General features: G+C 41.3%; 1 protein-coding gene across 1 annotated transcript in view; it reads right to left on the bottom strand.

The window, feature by feature from the left end:
• LOC307094695 (protein regulator of cytokinesis 1-like) overlaps positions 1–13,236 on the bottom strand; it is a gene marked incomplete at both ends in the record, with an annotated part of 37,509 nt that extends 24,273 nt beyond the window's left edge. The window contains 12 exon segments of the mRNA XM_079763751.1: positions 5,030–5,065; positions 5,069–5,140; positions 5,243–5,389; positions 6,265–6,360; positions 8,579–8,659; positions 8,663–8,715; positions 9,509–9,656; positions 10,954–11,106; positions 11,668–11,838; positions 11,917–12,150; positions 12,847–12,969; positions 13,108–13,236. Coding sequence (XP_079619877.1) covers positions 5,030–5,065; positions 5,069–5,140; positions 5,243–5,389; positions 6,265–6,360; positions 8,579–8,659; positions 8,663–8,715; positions 9,509–9,656; positions 10,954–11,106; positions 11,668–11,838; positions 11,917–12,150; positions 12,847–12,969; positions 13,108–13,236 — 1,443 coding nt within the window.
• Positions 13,237–13,572: the final 336 nt, after the last annotated feature.

Genomic DNA, 13,572 nt, shown 5'->3' with positions numbered 1-13,572 from the left:
AGAGACCAGAGGGGCAGGTCCTAGCTCAAAGCTTCTCCCAGCTTCTTTGCTTTTAGTCCCAGGGATGCCATCATCCTCTGTGGGTGATGGTGCAGCTCAGCCCAGGTTCCCCACCTGCCACACTTACAGCAACAGCACCTCCCATACTGTTCTCTGGACCATTGCCTGCTCTGCCCTCATGAGAACCCTGACTGCTGGTCACCATGGGGCCCCTTGGCTTTGCTGGTGTTCATATGTGTGTGGACTGACTGGGTGAATAAGCACATATATTGGTTTTAGAGTGAGAGGAAAATGGAGATAGAGACACACACAGAGAGAAGTTCTTTTTTTTCATTACTTTCATATTTTCAGCGGTTGATTCTTGTAATTGCCCCAGCTGGTGATGAAACTTGCAACCTTGGTGTATTGAGATGATTCTCCAACCCACTGAACTATTTGGCTACGGCAAGACATATGCAGCAATTTATGTAAAATACCCAATCATTTATGAATAAACAGATACAAAGACCATCATGATGACAGAGAGTGGTGGAAGGCAAGATATTAATCATGGGGTTTCGTAAGTGTCCTTTTACACGGATACATTTCAAGTAAGCTATTTCAAAGGCAGGCTGTATTTTTGCATCAGGTCTTTTATATGCCGAGAATGAAGTACTGATAAGGCAGGAGGATCTTGGCTTCAGCAATGCAGGAATGCATGTAAATACAAAAAGCACATGTTTCAAAAATATATACTTTAAATCAAATACTTATATCAAACTTTAAGTTTTAAAAATGGGCAGTTACCAATAATTTTATATTATTATGAAAGTTCTTGAGCATATTTGTTGCTACTGAATCGGCATGTTGCAAGTAAAATATGATGATGTGCTACTGATATATCTTAACACATCTATTTTCAGTGCCATCATTTTAGTAGTTTGCAACTGACAATGATGAGAGTATTTACACCAGGAAAAGTAACAAATATTATAAATCTAGCCTTCACTTAATGTATTATTCAGTGCTTACACTTAAAAAAAAAAGGTACTGGAGAATGTAAACAATGCAGATTAAATGTATAAGTATATGCTACAAGTTGGCTTAAGTTGAACACAGGATAAAAAAAGAAGTTTCCTTCCAGTATTCAAAACCTATGGTTCCATATGGCAAAGAAGTCACTTGAGTTCTTTAGAAATGAGTGAAATTTAAACATGTGTCTTAGATGCTACACAATTCACCTTCAGGTTAAAATAATGAATTTATTTAAACAATGTGAAAGTGATTATGAGCTGACTTTTTTAACAAAAGAGATAAAGACAGTGTAAATAAATGTGTGAAAAACTGTTCACCATAAGTTCTTAAGTATTGTAAATTGTGCTGCTATGAATATAGGGGTGCATGTATCCTTTCTGACTGGTGTGGTACATCTACACAATGGAATACTATGCTGCTGTAAAAAGGAAGGAACTCCTACCATTTGCAAATGGATGGAGCTGGAGAACATTATGCTAAGTGAAATAAATAAGTCAGAGAAAGATAAATATCACATGATCTCACTCATTTGTGGATTATAATGAACAACATAAACGGATGAACAAAAACAGATCCAGAGACAGAGAAGCTTCGGCAGATGCTCAAACCTCAGAGGGAAGGTAGGGGAGGGTGGGGGTAAGGGGGAGAGATCAACCAAAGGACTTGTATGCATGCATATAAGCATAAGCAATGGACACAGACAACAGGGGGTGAGAGTGAGGGCAGGATTTGGGGGTGGGGGGACAATGGCGGGATAAAAACAGATTTGTAATACCTTAATCAATAAAGGGAAAAAAATTCTTAGGTAAATCGAATTAAAACAAAAGTGAGTTAACACCAAACTCAATTCTGGGTGCTCTTTAAAAAGATTAACCATTGCATGTCCTGGCAGAGTTGAATAAAACTGGATTTATTTTATAATGTGGGTTTGTGGAAGGCAAAAGCAATGACCATGTTGGGTCACATTTTCGCATATCTTAATGTGTGAAACATTCACCTACACAACAACAATTTGATAAGTATAACATATAAATAAATAGAGATAACTGAACACAAATATTCCCAGAAGGTTTATTTATAATACCCCACACCTGGAAATAACCATAATCATAGACATATCAATAGGCAAAGTCATTATGCATAGAACACAATACTACTCACCAATCAAAAAGTAACTATTCACATAAGGATAAGTGTTGAATCTCTAACTGTTTCATGAAGAAAACCACTATTTGTTAAACAACACACCTTATGGAGCCTATAAAATTATGAGAAATATGAACCAATCTATGATAGGGAAGACTATCAATGCCTGCATTGAGGGCTGAGGAAAACAGAAAGAGATTATAAAAGGGTAGGAGGTATCAAAAGTAGGTTTAGATTTGATGGTATGAAAAAACATAATTAATACATAATAATACACAAATATACTCTGCCCTGGCCAGTATGGCTCAGTTGATTGGGCATTGTCCCATTTACTGAAAGGTCGCTGGTTCCATTCCAGAACAGGGCACATGTCCATATCCATCACATGTAGGTGGCAGGGAAGATGCAAGAGAACAATGTCTCTCTCTCTCCCTTTCCCTTCCATCTCCCTAAAAAAAATAAAATAACAGTAATTATTCAAATATTTTTAAAAGAATAAGTTCTGTGTTTAGCATACTTAGAACTGTTAAACCAATTTTTGCCCAAACAGATATATTGGTGACAGATAATCATATCTCATGTGTGACAGTTTCACAGTTTTATCCTTATGTCAAAGCTCAACAAGTAGTATGTGTTAGAAAGTGCCCTTTGTTGCATGTCAATTCTCATGTCCTGGGCAGAACAGCTTTGCCTCAGTGGCAGCAAACACTGGCAAGCTGTGAAGATTACGGCCATTAGAATCAACAGACATGCTGACTGACTACAAAAGACACATTCTGAGGCTGATTACAGGATTATCCTTCTTTTACCAGGAGATTTTGACTGCAGCAAATTTTGAGGTGAACAATCTAGAAGGGCCAGGGTAATAAAAATTGTTAGATTATTTTTAAATATATTTTATTGATTTTTTACAGAGAGCAAGGGAGAGGGATAAAGAGATACAAACCAGTATTATATGAAATGCTGAAATGTATTCTTTAAGAAGAGAAAGAAGAAGAAAAAGGTAAAGATAAAAATTATGAACAACAAATACATATCTATCAACAAGTGAATCTAAAAGCAAATGAATAAAAAATCTAATGAACAGAATAAACTGGTGAATATAATAGAATCAGGGGCATAGAAAGGGAGAGGACTGACAATTCTCAGGGGGAAAGGGGTGTGGGGGTTGCAGGAAGAGACTGGACAAAAATCATACACCTATGGATGAGGACAGTGGGGCGGGGGGGGGTGGTAAGGGCAAGGGGTGGGGTTGGAACCGGGTGGAAGGGAGCTAGGGGGAAAAATGAGGAACAACTGCAATAATCTGAACAATAAAAATTATTAAAAAAATAAAAATAAATGGGGAAAAAAAACAGAAACAGACTTACAGATACAGAGAATATTTTGACGGTTGCCAGAGGAAGGAGGGTTGGAAGGCTGGGTGAAAGATGAAGGGATTAAGAAGCAGAAATTGGTGATTACAAAGTAGTCCTGGGGAGGGAAAGCACAGCACAGGGAACATAGTCAATACTGTAATGCAGGGGTCCTCAAACTTTTTAAACAGGGGGCCAGTTCACTGTCCCTCAGAATGTTGGAGGGCCGAACAATAGTTTTAAGAAACTAAGAACAAATTCCTATGCACACTACACATATCTTATTTTGAAGTAAAAAACAAAACGGCAAAAACTCCTACATGTGGCCCACGGGCCGTAGTTTGAGGACGCCTGCTGTAATGACTAGGTATGGTGCCAGGTGGGTACTGGACTTATCAGGTTATCACTTTTTAAGTTATTTAAATGTTCAGTCACTGGATGGTACAACATTATATTAGTTTTGGGGATACACCAACTGTAATTACAAATTAAAAAATAATAGAACCCTGGCTGAGTAGTTCAGCTAATTAGAGTGTTGTTGTCCAAACACACCAAGACTGCAGTTCGGTCCCAGGTCAGGGGATATACATCAACCAATGAATGCCATTAGTAAGTGGAACACAAATCAATGTTTTTATCTTTCTCCCACTTCCTCTCTCTATCTAAAGTCAATTAAAAATTAATCTATATTTAAAATTAAAATAATAAATTAAAAAAACAAGAAACATATGAGGGCAGCACTTTGACAGCAAGGATAGCACACCTTGTACTCTTAGCAGAGAGATTCTCAAACTTTTAATTAAAATAAACCTTTCTGAAACTGAATATTAGTGTTATATGTTTTAAGAAGTTCACATTATTTTCATAATATTGAACAATAGGAAACTAGTTTCATAAAATGTTAAGAGGACAGAAATAAGTTACTAACAATGAACATGTATTTCAAGAAAGTTTGATTTTATGAAGAAAACTCCACAAACATTATAAAATAGGCAAAGAGAAGAAATCAAAATTATATAATGTGAACTCTACTTTGTAAACATACATTATTTTTAAAAGCTGTTTTAAGTCCAACCAAGGTGGCTCAGTGGATGAGCATTGATCTATGAACCAGCAGGATGCATGCTCAGGTTGTGGGATTGATCACCAGTGTGGGGCATGCAGGAGGCAGCCAATCAATGATTCGCTCTCATTGATGTTCCTATCTCTCTCTCTCCCTCACCCTTCCTCTCTGAAATCAATAAAAAATATTTTTAAAAAGCAAGAAAAACACCAAATGATTTTAGTAGTCTTCTTGGAATTATGGTACAGGTGCTTTTAAAATGGTTTTTATATATTGTAAAGTATGAGTAGGAGAAGAGAAATAATGCTCCAGTCTCAAACGGACTCAACTGAAAGTCTCCAAAACCCTTCCCCATCCCTGCAGGACAATCTCTGCAGGACACATGGCAAGAGACGGCTTGGCCCTGCCCTCCACACGCCCTCATCACTAGTGGGCCATGGAGCCTCCTTACCTTGCGCACTTTGCCCGTGGTGGAGTGAATCATTCCTCACTGCTTCTTGGGTGGTCTGGAAGTACCACCATGCCACATCTCTGTCTCTGTCTGCTCCTTATTCTTCAGTTGCTGTGTGACAGTTAGAAGCAACAGTGACACACCCAGGGAGAGAGCAGGTCTGGGCTGCTCACATGGCCACCCTTTTCCTCTTCCCAAACTGGGTCCAAGTACCCTTTCCTGCTTGGCTCGCTCTTTCTCTAACCGATGCATCTCCCACTGCTCAGTCACATACTCCATGAATTTCTGCCCATTGACCAAAAACACTGTTGTGTGTTTCTGTTCCCACATTTCAATCTGGGTCTTCAATTCCTCTTCCACCTGAGACCAGACACAAGCAAGTGTTATTTACTTCAAACCTTTGGTGTGAAGCCTGAAGGAAATTATTCCCTCCAAAATAATTACTCCTTCCCCAGAGCATCACTTGGCTGACTCTGGGGAGCTGGACCCACTTAAGGAAATGTCAGAGTAGCTGAAATCAAAGGCTAGAGATGGTGTGTTCCCAATACACAGGCCCAGCGTTGCCACTGGTTTTGGTGCTGAAAGTGAGAGGATGGTGTGCAGTGAGGTCAGCACCAACTGGGTCAGGCCTGGGATCTTCCTCCTGTGAGCCGTGAAAAGTGGGCAAGTTTCTTAAGTTCTCAGTGCCCTGTTTTTTCATCTACAAATATGGAAAGCACTTTGAAATAATACCTGGCTCTTCATTCAGTAAATACTATTATTATTATTAAAATAGAGAATATACTTAAGCCCACAGAACTTGCTCAAGATAAAGAGCTTGCTCTGTATTATCGATTGAAGTGTGCCCCCTCCCCAACCCATTCATATGTTGAAGTCAAACCTCCACTTTCCAGGAATGTGGTTTTATTTGACGCGTGAAGACGGAGAAGACAACCACCTACACGTCTCGGAAGAAAACAGCCCTGTCTAGGCCTTGACCTCAGACTTCCAGCCCCCAGACTTGTGAGAAAATACATGTCTTTGTCAGGCCACCCAGTCTGTGGTATTATGTTATGGCTGTGCTAGAAAATGAATACACCTTGACATACAGCTGCTTAGGCCAGTAAGGCCCACTGTTACTTATCTTTGCCTAACCTTTGAAAGAGAAGACAGCTTGGGGCAAATGATTCAAAGCAAAGAACCCACAAAAAGTGAGGTATTTTGTAGTCAAGCACCAAAACTATTAACACTATTACCTTAGAAAGTGTTTTTTGGAGCCTGGCTCGCTGTTTTTCCTCTTTTAGAAGATTTGCTCCACGATTTGTAAGTCTACTTGGATCAGAAGCTTTTCTCTGTGAAAATACATTTTAATCAGAGTAAACCCTGGGACAGGCAATCAGACCAATCACTTCTGCTAGGACTCCTTGCTGTCATACCCGGATGTACATTATTAACCCATTGTACGCCATAAGCATCTGTAGACGCAAGCGGTAGACCTTTCCCACACACCACACGCTTTTATAAAAAAAAAAAATGCTTTCCCTAAGAGGCAGCCCTGACCAACTCTAAAATCATTTTTCATGAGAATTTTCAGCTGAAAATATTCGAGAACACCCGAATGGGAATAATATATTTACTTTTATGATATTCATTGCAAGTTGACTTTTTAAATTAAATTCAAAGTATCGTGGCCTGTAGGGATGGTTCTCATTTTGGACTCGTGGCAGTTAACGGGTTAAGGAGTCTGTGAGGTTTGCATGCCCACTGCCTCTCAGCAGTGAGGAAGGGAGGGTCCTAAGGCAGGGGAGCTGGGTGTGAGCACATCCACTTGGTGCAGGAAAACCAGTGCTTCCTTTGTCAGCTAAAAGACAGGCTGCGATATTAAGGCACCATGCCACTGGCTCCCTTCCTTGGTTCAGAAGTCAAAAGATTACGTCACCTACAGGAAATGAGCTGTGTGGAGGGACAAGGGAAAGGTCCACACTCAGAGTCTTCTGGGCACCCCTACTTGTCCACTCTCTTTCAGCCTGAGACAAAGCAGCTTAAATATGCAAGGTTAAGGGTCACAGACAATCTGGTTTTCATTGATTGACCCTCACAAAATGGACAAAAAAGTATAGTATGCTAGGCTTCTTTATTTTTCTGTGTGTGTGTTGTTTTGTTTTGTTTTTTAATTCTATCATACATACAGTATACCAGAACAGTAGTATAATTATATAATTTAGAAATAGAAATTAGATGTGTACACTCAAAATTAGAGGTAGGTCATCAGAAAAGTAAGGAACAATCCTGACAATTTGCTAAGCTTGTGAAGAAATTCCATTTCCCTCCCAGACTGCTTGATCGGTGATGGCCTATAAACAATTCCTAAAAGGGATGGGAGTTAGTCTCTTATTTTTTCTTAAACACCTGCATGTCAACAAGGGTTACTTATTTGGCTCTTTACTGACAGCTATTCCTCCTCCTTCTTGGTTTCAAGCAGAAGTCAGGGGTCACTGTGGATGGGGAAACCTGTCCTTAACCAGCTGTAAGGTCTCACACAGTTCTCCCCAATTATGAGTCCTAGTTTCCCACCTGTAAACGTGAGGTTGAACTCAGGACTCCCTTCAGGACCCATTAGGGTCAGCATGAACCTGAGAGCAAGGCTACTTGAATTTTGTGTCCACTATGCCTCCTTCTAGTCCCAGCCACGAGCTCTGAAATGCTCTGAGGAAACCTGCCTGTGCTATGTTGATCAGAAGAAACAGAATTCAGCATACAAATGTGCACTAACACCCAGGCAATTTTCTAAGAAAAGAGCAAAAGTTGGAAGAGAAAACATTGCTTGCCTGGCCCAATATCCATTCTTCTCTCTCTCCTCAGTAACAGAACCGAATTCCTCTGTGGCAGCAGGACCGCCAGCCTCACCAGCATGGCATATGCGAGAGATGCTGGGAGGAGAGCTGGGAGAGCCCTCAGAGGGGCTGTGGGGACAGTGCCTTCTGTGTCCCTTCCTCCACATGGTTCCTGAGGGCTGTGGTGGGAGCTCAAGGGCCAACCTGATCCTGAGGTTAAGGCCCATGAGCTGGAGAAGCCTGGGACCCCACTGACTGTGGAACTGCCGCACCTGCCCTGCGCTGGCCCCCTCTGGACTTCATTTATGCCAGAAACTTCTACCTTCATGAAGCCATTTGTTCAGGGTGATGAAGACAGTGGTATTAGAAACTCAGTAAAGAGAAAAGGAGACTGGCTCTATAAAGCACATGCTTTCTTTCTTTCTTTTTTTAATCCTCACCCAAGGATATTGTTCCATTTTTAGGGACAGGGGAAGGGAGGGGGAGAGGCAGAGAGAAACCATCTATAGATGTCTCTCTCACATCAACAGGTTGTCTCCCTGATGCTCCCTGACCAGGACCAGGACTTTCCTGCACGGATTGAGAGTTAAGTGCCCTTGACCAAAACTGAACTCTTGGGACCCTTTAGTCCGCAGGCTGATGATCTATCCACTGAGCCAAACTGGCCAGGGCAAGGGCATGCTTTCTTAATACTTCATTGTCCTCTAAGGAAAACAGAGGAAAGTGAGGGCAGTACCTCAAACTCCAAGAAAAGCCTCCATGTTTCTTCCCTTTTCTGCACGCCTTCAAAGAGTTCTTTGCGAACCTCATAGTAGTTTTATAACCGCAAAACCTCATCATCATAGACCTGGAACAGACTTGCTGTGTAGTTCTCTGCAAGATAGAAGCCCAGGAGTTTTAAAAAAATTCCTCTAGTGTTTAGCATCTTACTTCCTAAACCCTCATTCCCTAAACTGAAACTAGATTATTCTTCACAATAGTAAAAACATTACATAAATAAGTATACATTGTGGATAATAAAAATCTGGTTTGTCACCATCAGCCTGGAGGGACTAGGGAGTAAGGACCTAAATTGTGGACTAAAATGACTAAAATTCGCAAACCTCTGTGTCATCTCTCACCTTCTCTTAGCTTTCTTTTGTATCCTTTGTTTTCACCCTGCTCAGGAGCGGCTTGGGTCACAGAAAAATGTCCCCAATGTGGGATTTAGTAGATAACCTCATCTTTATACTCAGTTCAGGTCAGACTAGAATTCTGCTGGGCTCTGGGGTCAGACTCTGTGGCTTTAAATGTGAGCTCTGCTCTTTACCCGCTGTGCCTCTGGTTCAAGTTGCTCAACATTTAAGCACTTTTGTGTCCTCATCTCTCGACATGAGATTGAGATATTATTGTTAAGAGTTTGCCATTGCACTTGGCATAGAGTGAGCAAGCGCTGATAAACTTGAGCTTCACAACTATAGGCTACAGTGATAAGCTGTTTCAGAAATCAAGACATCCCTTATTTCCCAGTAGCACCTGCAAATGCTCACTGATACAGGAATGGCAACTCATGGTGAAAGGCTTGAAAAGGCAGTTTTATCTGTTCAGCAGAGGAAACACTTTCTGGTGAACATCTGCACATCTTTACAAGTGCAGGCCACATAAAGGCCAGTGCTCCTTTACTAACCATCATAGTAAGCAGCAAAAGCTTGTCTCTGCTCCTGGCTGTACAAACACTGGTCCCAGCACTTAGCCAGCTCCACTCGTGTCGCCTCAATCAATTTCTTTATGTTTTGCATTTTCAGTTCCTCCAAGCGATCCACTTCTAATTGCAGCTGAAATACAGATATCTGGTAAAGATGCTTGTTATACTTTTACATTCACAGAGCTTTGCAAAAATTTTCCATTTTTATTAATTTATTTTTGTTAATCTTCGCACAATGATATGTTTTTTAAATATATTTTTATTGATTTCAGAGAGGAAGGGAGAAGGAAAGAGAGACAGAGACACCAATGATGAAAGATAATTATTGACTGGCTGCCTCCTGCATGCCCCCTACTGGTGATCGAGCCCGCAACCTTGGCATGTACCCTTGACTGGAATTGAACTTGGGGACCCTTCATTCTCCAGGCCGACCCTCTATGACCCTCTATCCACTGAGCTAAACTGGCTAGGGCCAAGGATATTTTACCCTTTTTTTTTTTTTTAGGAAGAGGGAAACAAGAGGGAAACATCAATTGAGAGAAACACATTGATTGGTTGTCTCCTGCATGAGCCCCATGAGGACCTAGGCCAGGGAGGAGCCTACAACCAAGGTACATGCCCTTGACCAGAATCAAACTGGGACCCATTGATTCACAGGCCAACGCTCTATCTACTGAGCCAAACTGGCTAGGGCAAAATTTCCCCTTTTTGCCCTAACCAGTTTGGCTCATGGGACAGAGTGTCAGCCTGTGGCCTCAAGGGTCCCAGGTTTGATTCAGTCAAGGGCATGTACCTTGGTTGCAGGAACATCCCTAGTGGGGGTGGTGCAGGAGGCAGCTGGTTGATGTTTCTCTCTCATCTATGTTTCTAACTCTCTCTCTGCCTCTCCCATCCTCTCTGCAAAAAATCAATAAAATATATGTATTTTTAAATTCTCATTTTTAAATAAAATTATAGCACAAAATCACATAGGTAAGTCGACACTCTAACAATGCTATCAAAGGAGCCAGAAAACTAAGAAAGGTACAGGAAAGATAAAAGATAAATGGGTTACTGCCACCTTTTTCTGATGCTTGCTTTAAAATAGACTTGCTCGCCCTGGCCATTGTGTTTAGGTTAGAGCATTAGCCTGTGAACCGAAGGGTCTCAGATTTGACTCCGGGTCAAGGGCAGGTACCTGGGTTGCTGGTTTGATCCCCAGTCTGTCAGGGTGCATGTGGAAGGCAACTAATTCATGTGTCTCTGTCACATCAATGTTTCTCTTCCTCCCTTCTACTCTCTCTAAAAATCAATAGAGAACGTATCCTCGGGCAAGGATTCACGACAACAAAAAAAGACTTGATCAAGGCAGAAGTTGGTAAAGACATGAGATCAGACATAAAAATGCCTGTAGAGACTATGGACCCAGCACCCTATGGGTTTCCTACCCCTTTCTGAACTTTGGCCTTTGACCCAGTCATAACCATGGCCACAACAGCTTCTCTCTCTTCTTCTGGTATTTGCAGTCTGTCCCAGAGCTTCCGGATCTGAGCACGCAGCCCCTTACACACTGCTTTGCTTTGTGATTGCCGCATTTCCAGCTATGGCAAGGAAAGACAGTGGTTATGGCAAAGGCAGCAGCAGAGGCTAGCCCTCTGGCTTCCCACAAAGAAGTATCTGGACCCGATGCAGAGTAAGTACTGTTATAAGATTGTGAAGAGGTGTGTTTTCATGACTTCTGAAGAGGTGTGTTTTCATGACAACTGTGTCTGTCATTTACAGCAGGATCTCAGACCCCAAGAATTAGGATGCAAATTTTGAAATAATATTTTTTCTAGTGGAGGGGGGTAATAGGGGGGGAAAAGAGGGATATCTGTAATAAACTCAACAATAAAGATTAATTTTTTTCAATTAAACACTAATTTAATGACTATTATGTCATCCATCATTTCAATTTCATGTTTTTAGAGCTACATATAAATTAAGTTTTTTGTTTGAAAAAATAATGGTTGTATATCATATACTATCTTCATCCTCCCTCCCTCATTCTCTTAACCTACATTGGGCCCTAAAAAATACTGTAGGGAAAGAACTGTCCCTTTTTTCAAATTGATGGATACTAAGGAGATGAGATCCCAGGCCATATTCCGAATAGACATTACCTGCAGTAGCAACTTCTGTAGTGCTGCAATATTTTCCAAAGACAAACAAAAGGCATCTTCATCTTCACACACCACATCTCTTTCAAAGCTTGTATCCGGGGTGTGATCTAATTCTTCCATACAGAGTATTATCTGTCTTTTTATTTTGACAAACTTCTCACGCCGAGATGCCTGTAAAATCAGATGATCAGAAAATACCCACACTATAGTCAAACTGACTTATAGGAAGTATGGTAGCAAGGAGTATACCTTTGTTTCCCTCAAAGTTTCCAAATGTTGTCTGAACTGGTTCAGCTCTTCCAGGCTGGGAATGGAGTCGCTGTCAATGTTATAGTGTGGCATGCCAAGCACTTCACACAGTTCTTGATCTTGTTCCCTAAGTAGTTTCAGTTGACATTTCCTCTCCTCTTTCTGTTTGCGCCTTAGCTCCACCTCAGTGCGCAAGTCTAGTTCTCGCTGCAAGATGGTCGTCAGCTCTCCTTCCTGATGTAGAAGAGGATATACCATTGTTACAAGTTCCAATTGGATTTCCTCAAAGGAAGAGTAGGACAACAAAAGAGTGGGACAACTTACAACTAAATCAGTTCATGGCACAGTATCATCTCTGCCTAACTTTTCCTGAGAGTTAAAAATGAAAAAGTTGTAGTATATGCCTCACAGACTGATAGCAAGAGGGAGTGTTTTAGACTAAAGCACTGCGACACTCACTAGCTGATTCACCTCTGGCAAGCTGTCCCTCCTGGGAGCATGCCCACGCCTCTCTCCCGCAGGCGGCATCTCTGAAACTCTAACAGTCCCCAGGAGACTTACAATCAGGGGAGCAATGCGCAGGGTCTTGCCCCTGGCTAACCCCTTGAACCTGTCTCCATGGCCCCCTTTTCTCTGACTTCCAAAAACAGCTCCAAGGAGACTCTCTCCTATTTCTTCTATCCTAAGCCCTTCCTTGTTTTGCTGTCCCCAGCTTTAATAAACAAATTCTCAAAAAATTAATTAGTTGCTTCACCTCTCAACAGGGCAACTCTTCACGTCTGTAAAAATGACTGCTGGGACTGGTTGGCTAGGCAGCACATTTCCTCCACTTCTGTGTCCAGGACCACCCTGACACTGAAAACTTCCACTCAGCCCAAAAGCAAATCTGCCTCAATCTCAAACCCAAACAGGAGCCCAGACCCTGTGTACCTGAAATGGCTCAACACGCAACTTGCTGCACAAGACAGCCAACTCTTTTTGACAGTTACCTATGCTTTTAATGAGCCTTTCCTTCAGACTTTCCTCTTCAGTAATCATTTTATCCAGTAGGTCCTACCAGAGAGAAAACAGCCCTATAAAAGTTTGGAACTAAGGGGGAAAACAACACCAAACAACAAATAACACCGAAACACCAGTAATTACAAAAATTTAATACCCATGTCCTCCTGCAAAACACAGCACTAAACTCACCTTGATATGCGTATGTACATCCTGAATTATTTGTAACCGCTGGTCCTCAGGAATTCCAATGAATTCCCATATTTCCCGAAGGTGACTCAGGGCTTTTTGGAGATATAATATGGACTCCTCCTCAAGCATCTTACTGGAAAGCAAAAGAGAAATCAGCTGCCTGAGCCACTGCCTCTGACACACTAAGAGAAGTATTTACAGCCCTGGATGGTTAGGTCAGTGGTTAGAGCATTGCACCACAGACCAAAGAACTTGGGGTTCAATTCCCCTTGATTCCCAGTCAAGGGCACTAGGTATAGTCGTTAATAATGCAGATTTTTTTCTTCAATAGATGGAGTTACAGATATGTTGATATATATGCAATTTGATATGTATGCTATTTTGTTGTATTGACAAGAAGCTTCAAAACTTCATATGTCACATTTTCTGAAGGTGTTAATATCATAGATATTTTGATGCTTAAAA

This window comes from Cnephaeus nilssonii (assembly GCF_951640355.1).
Source record: "Cnephaeus nilssonii genome assembly, chromosome: 23".
Classification (NCBI taxonomy): Eukaryota; Metazoa; Chordata; class Mammalia; order Chiroptera; family Vespertilionidae; genus Cnephaeus; species Cnephaeus nilssonii.
The sequence above is the reverse complement of the archived record's forward strand: the minus strand, read 5'-3'. Positions and strand labels throughout refer to the sequence as shown.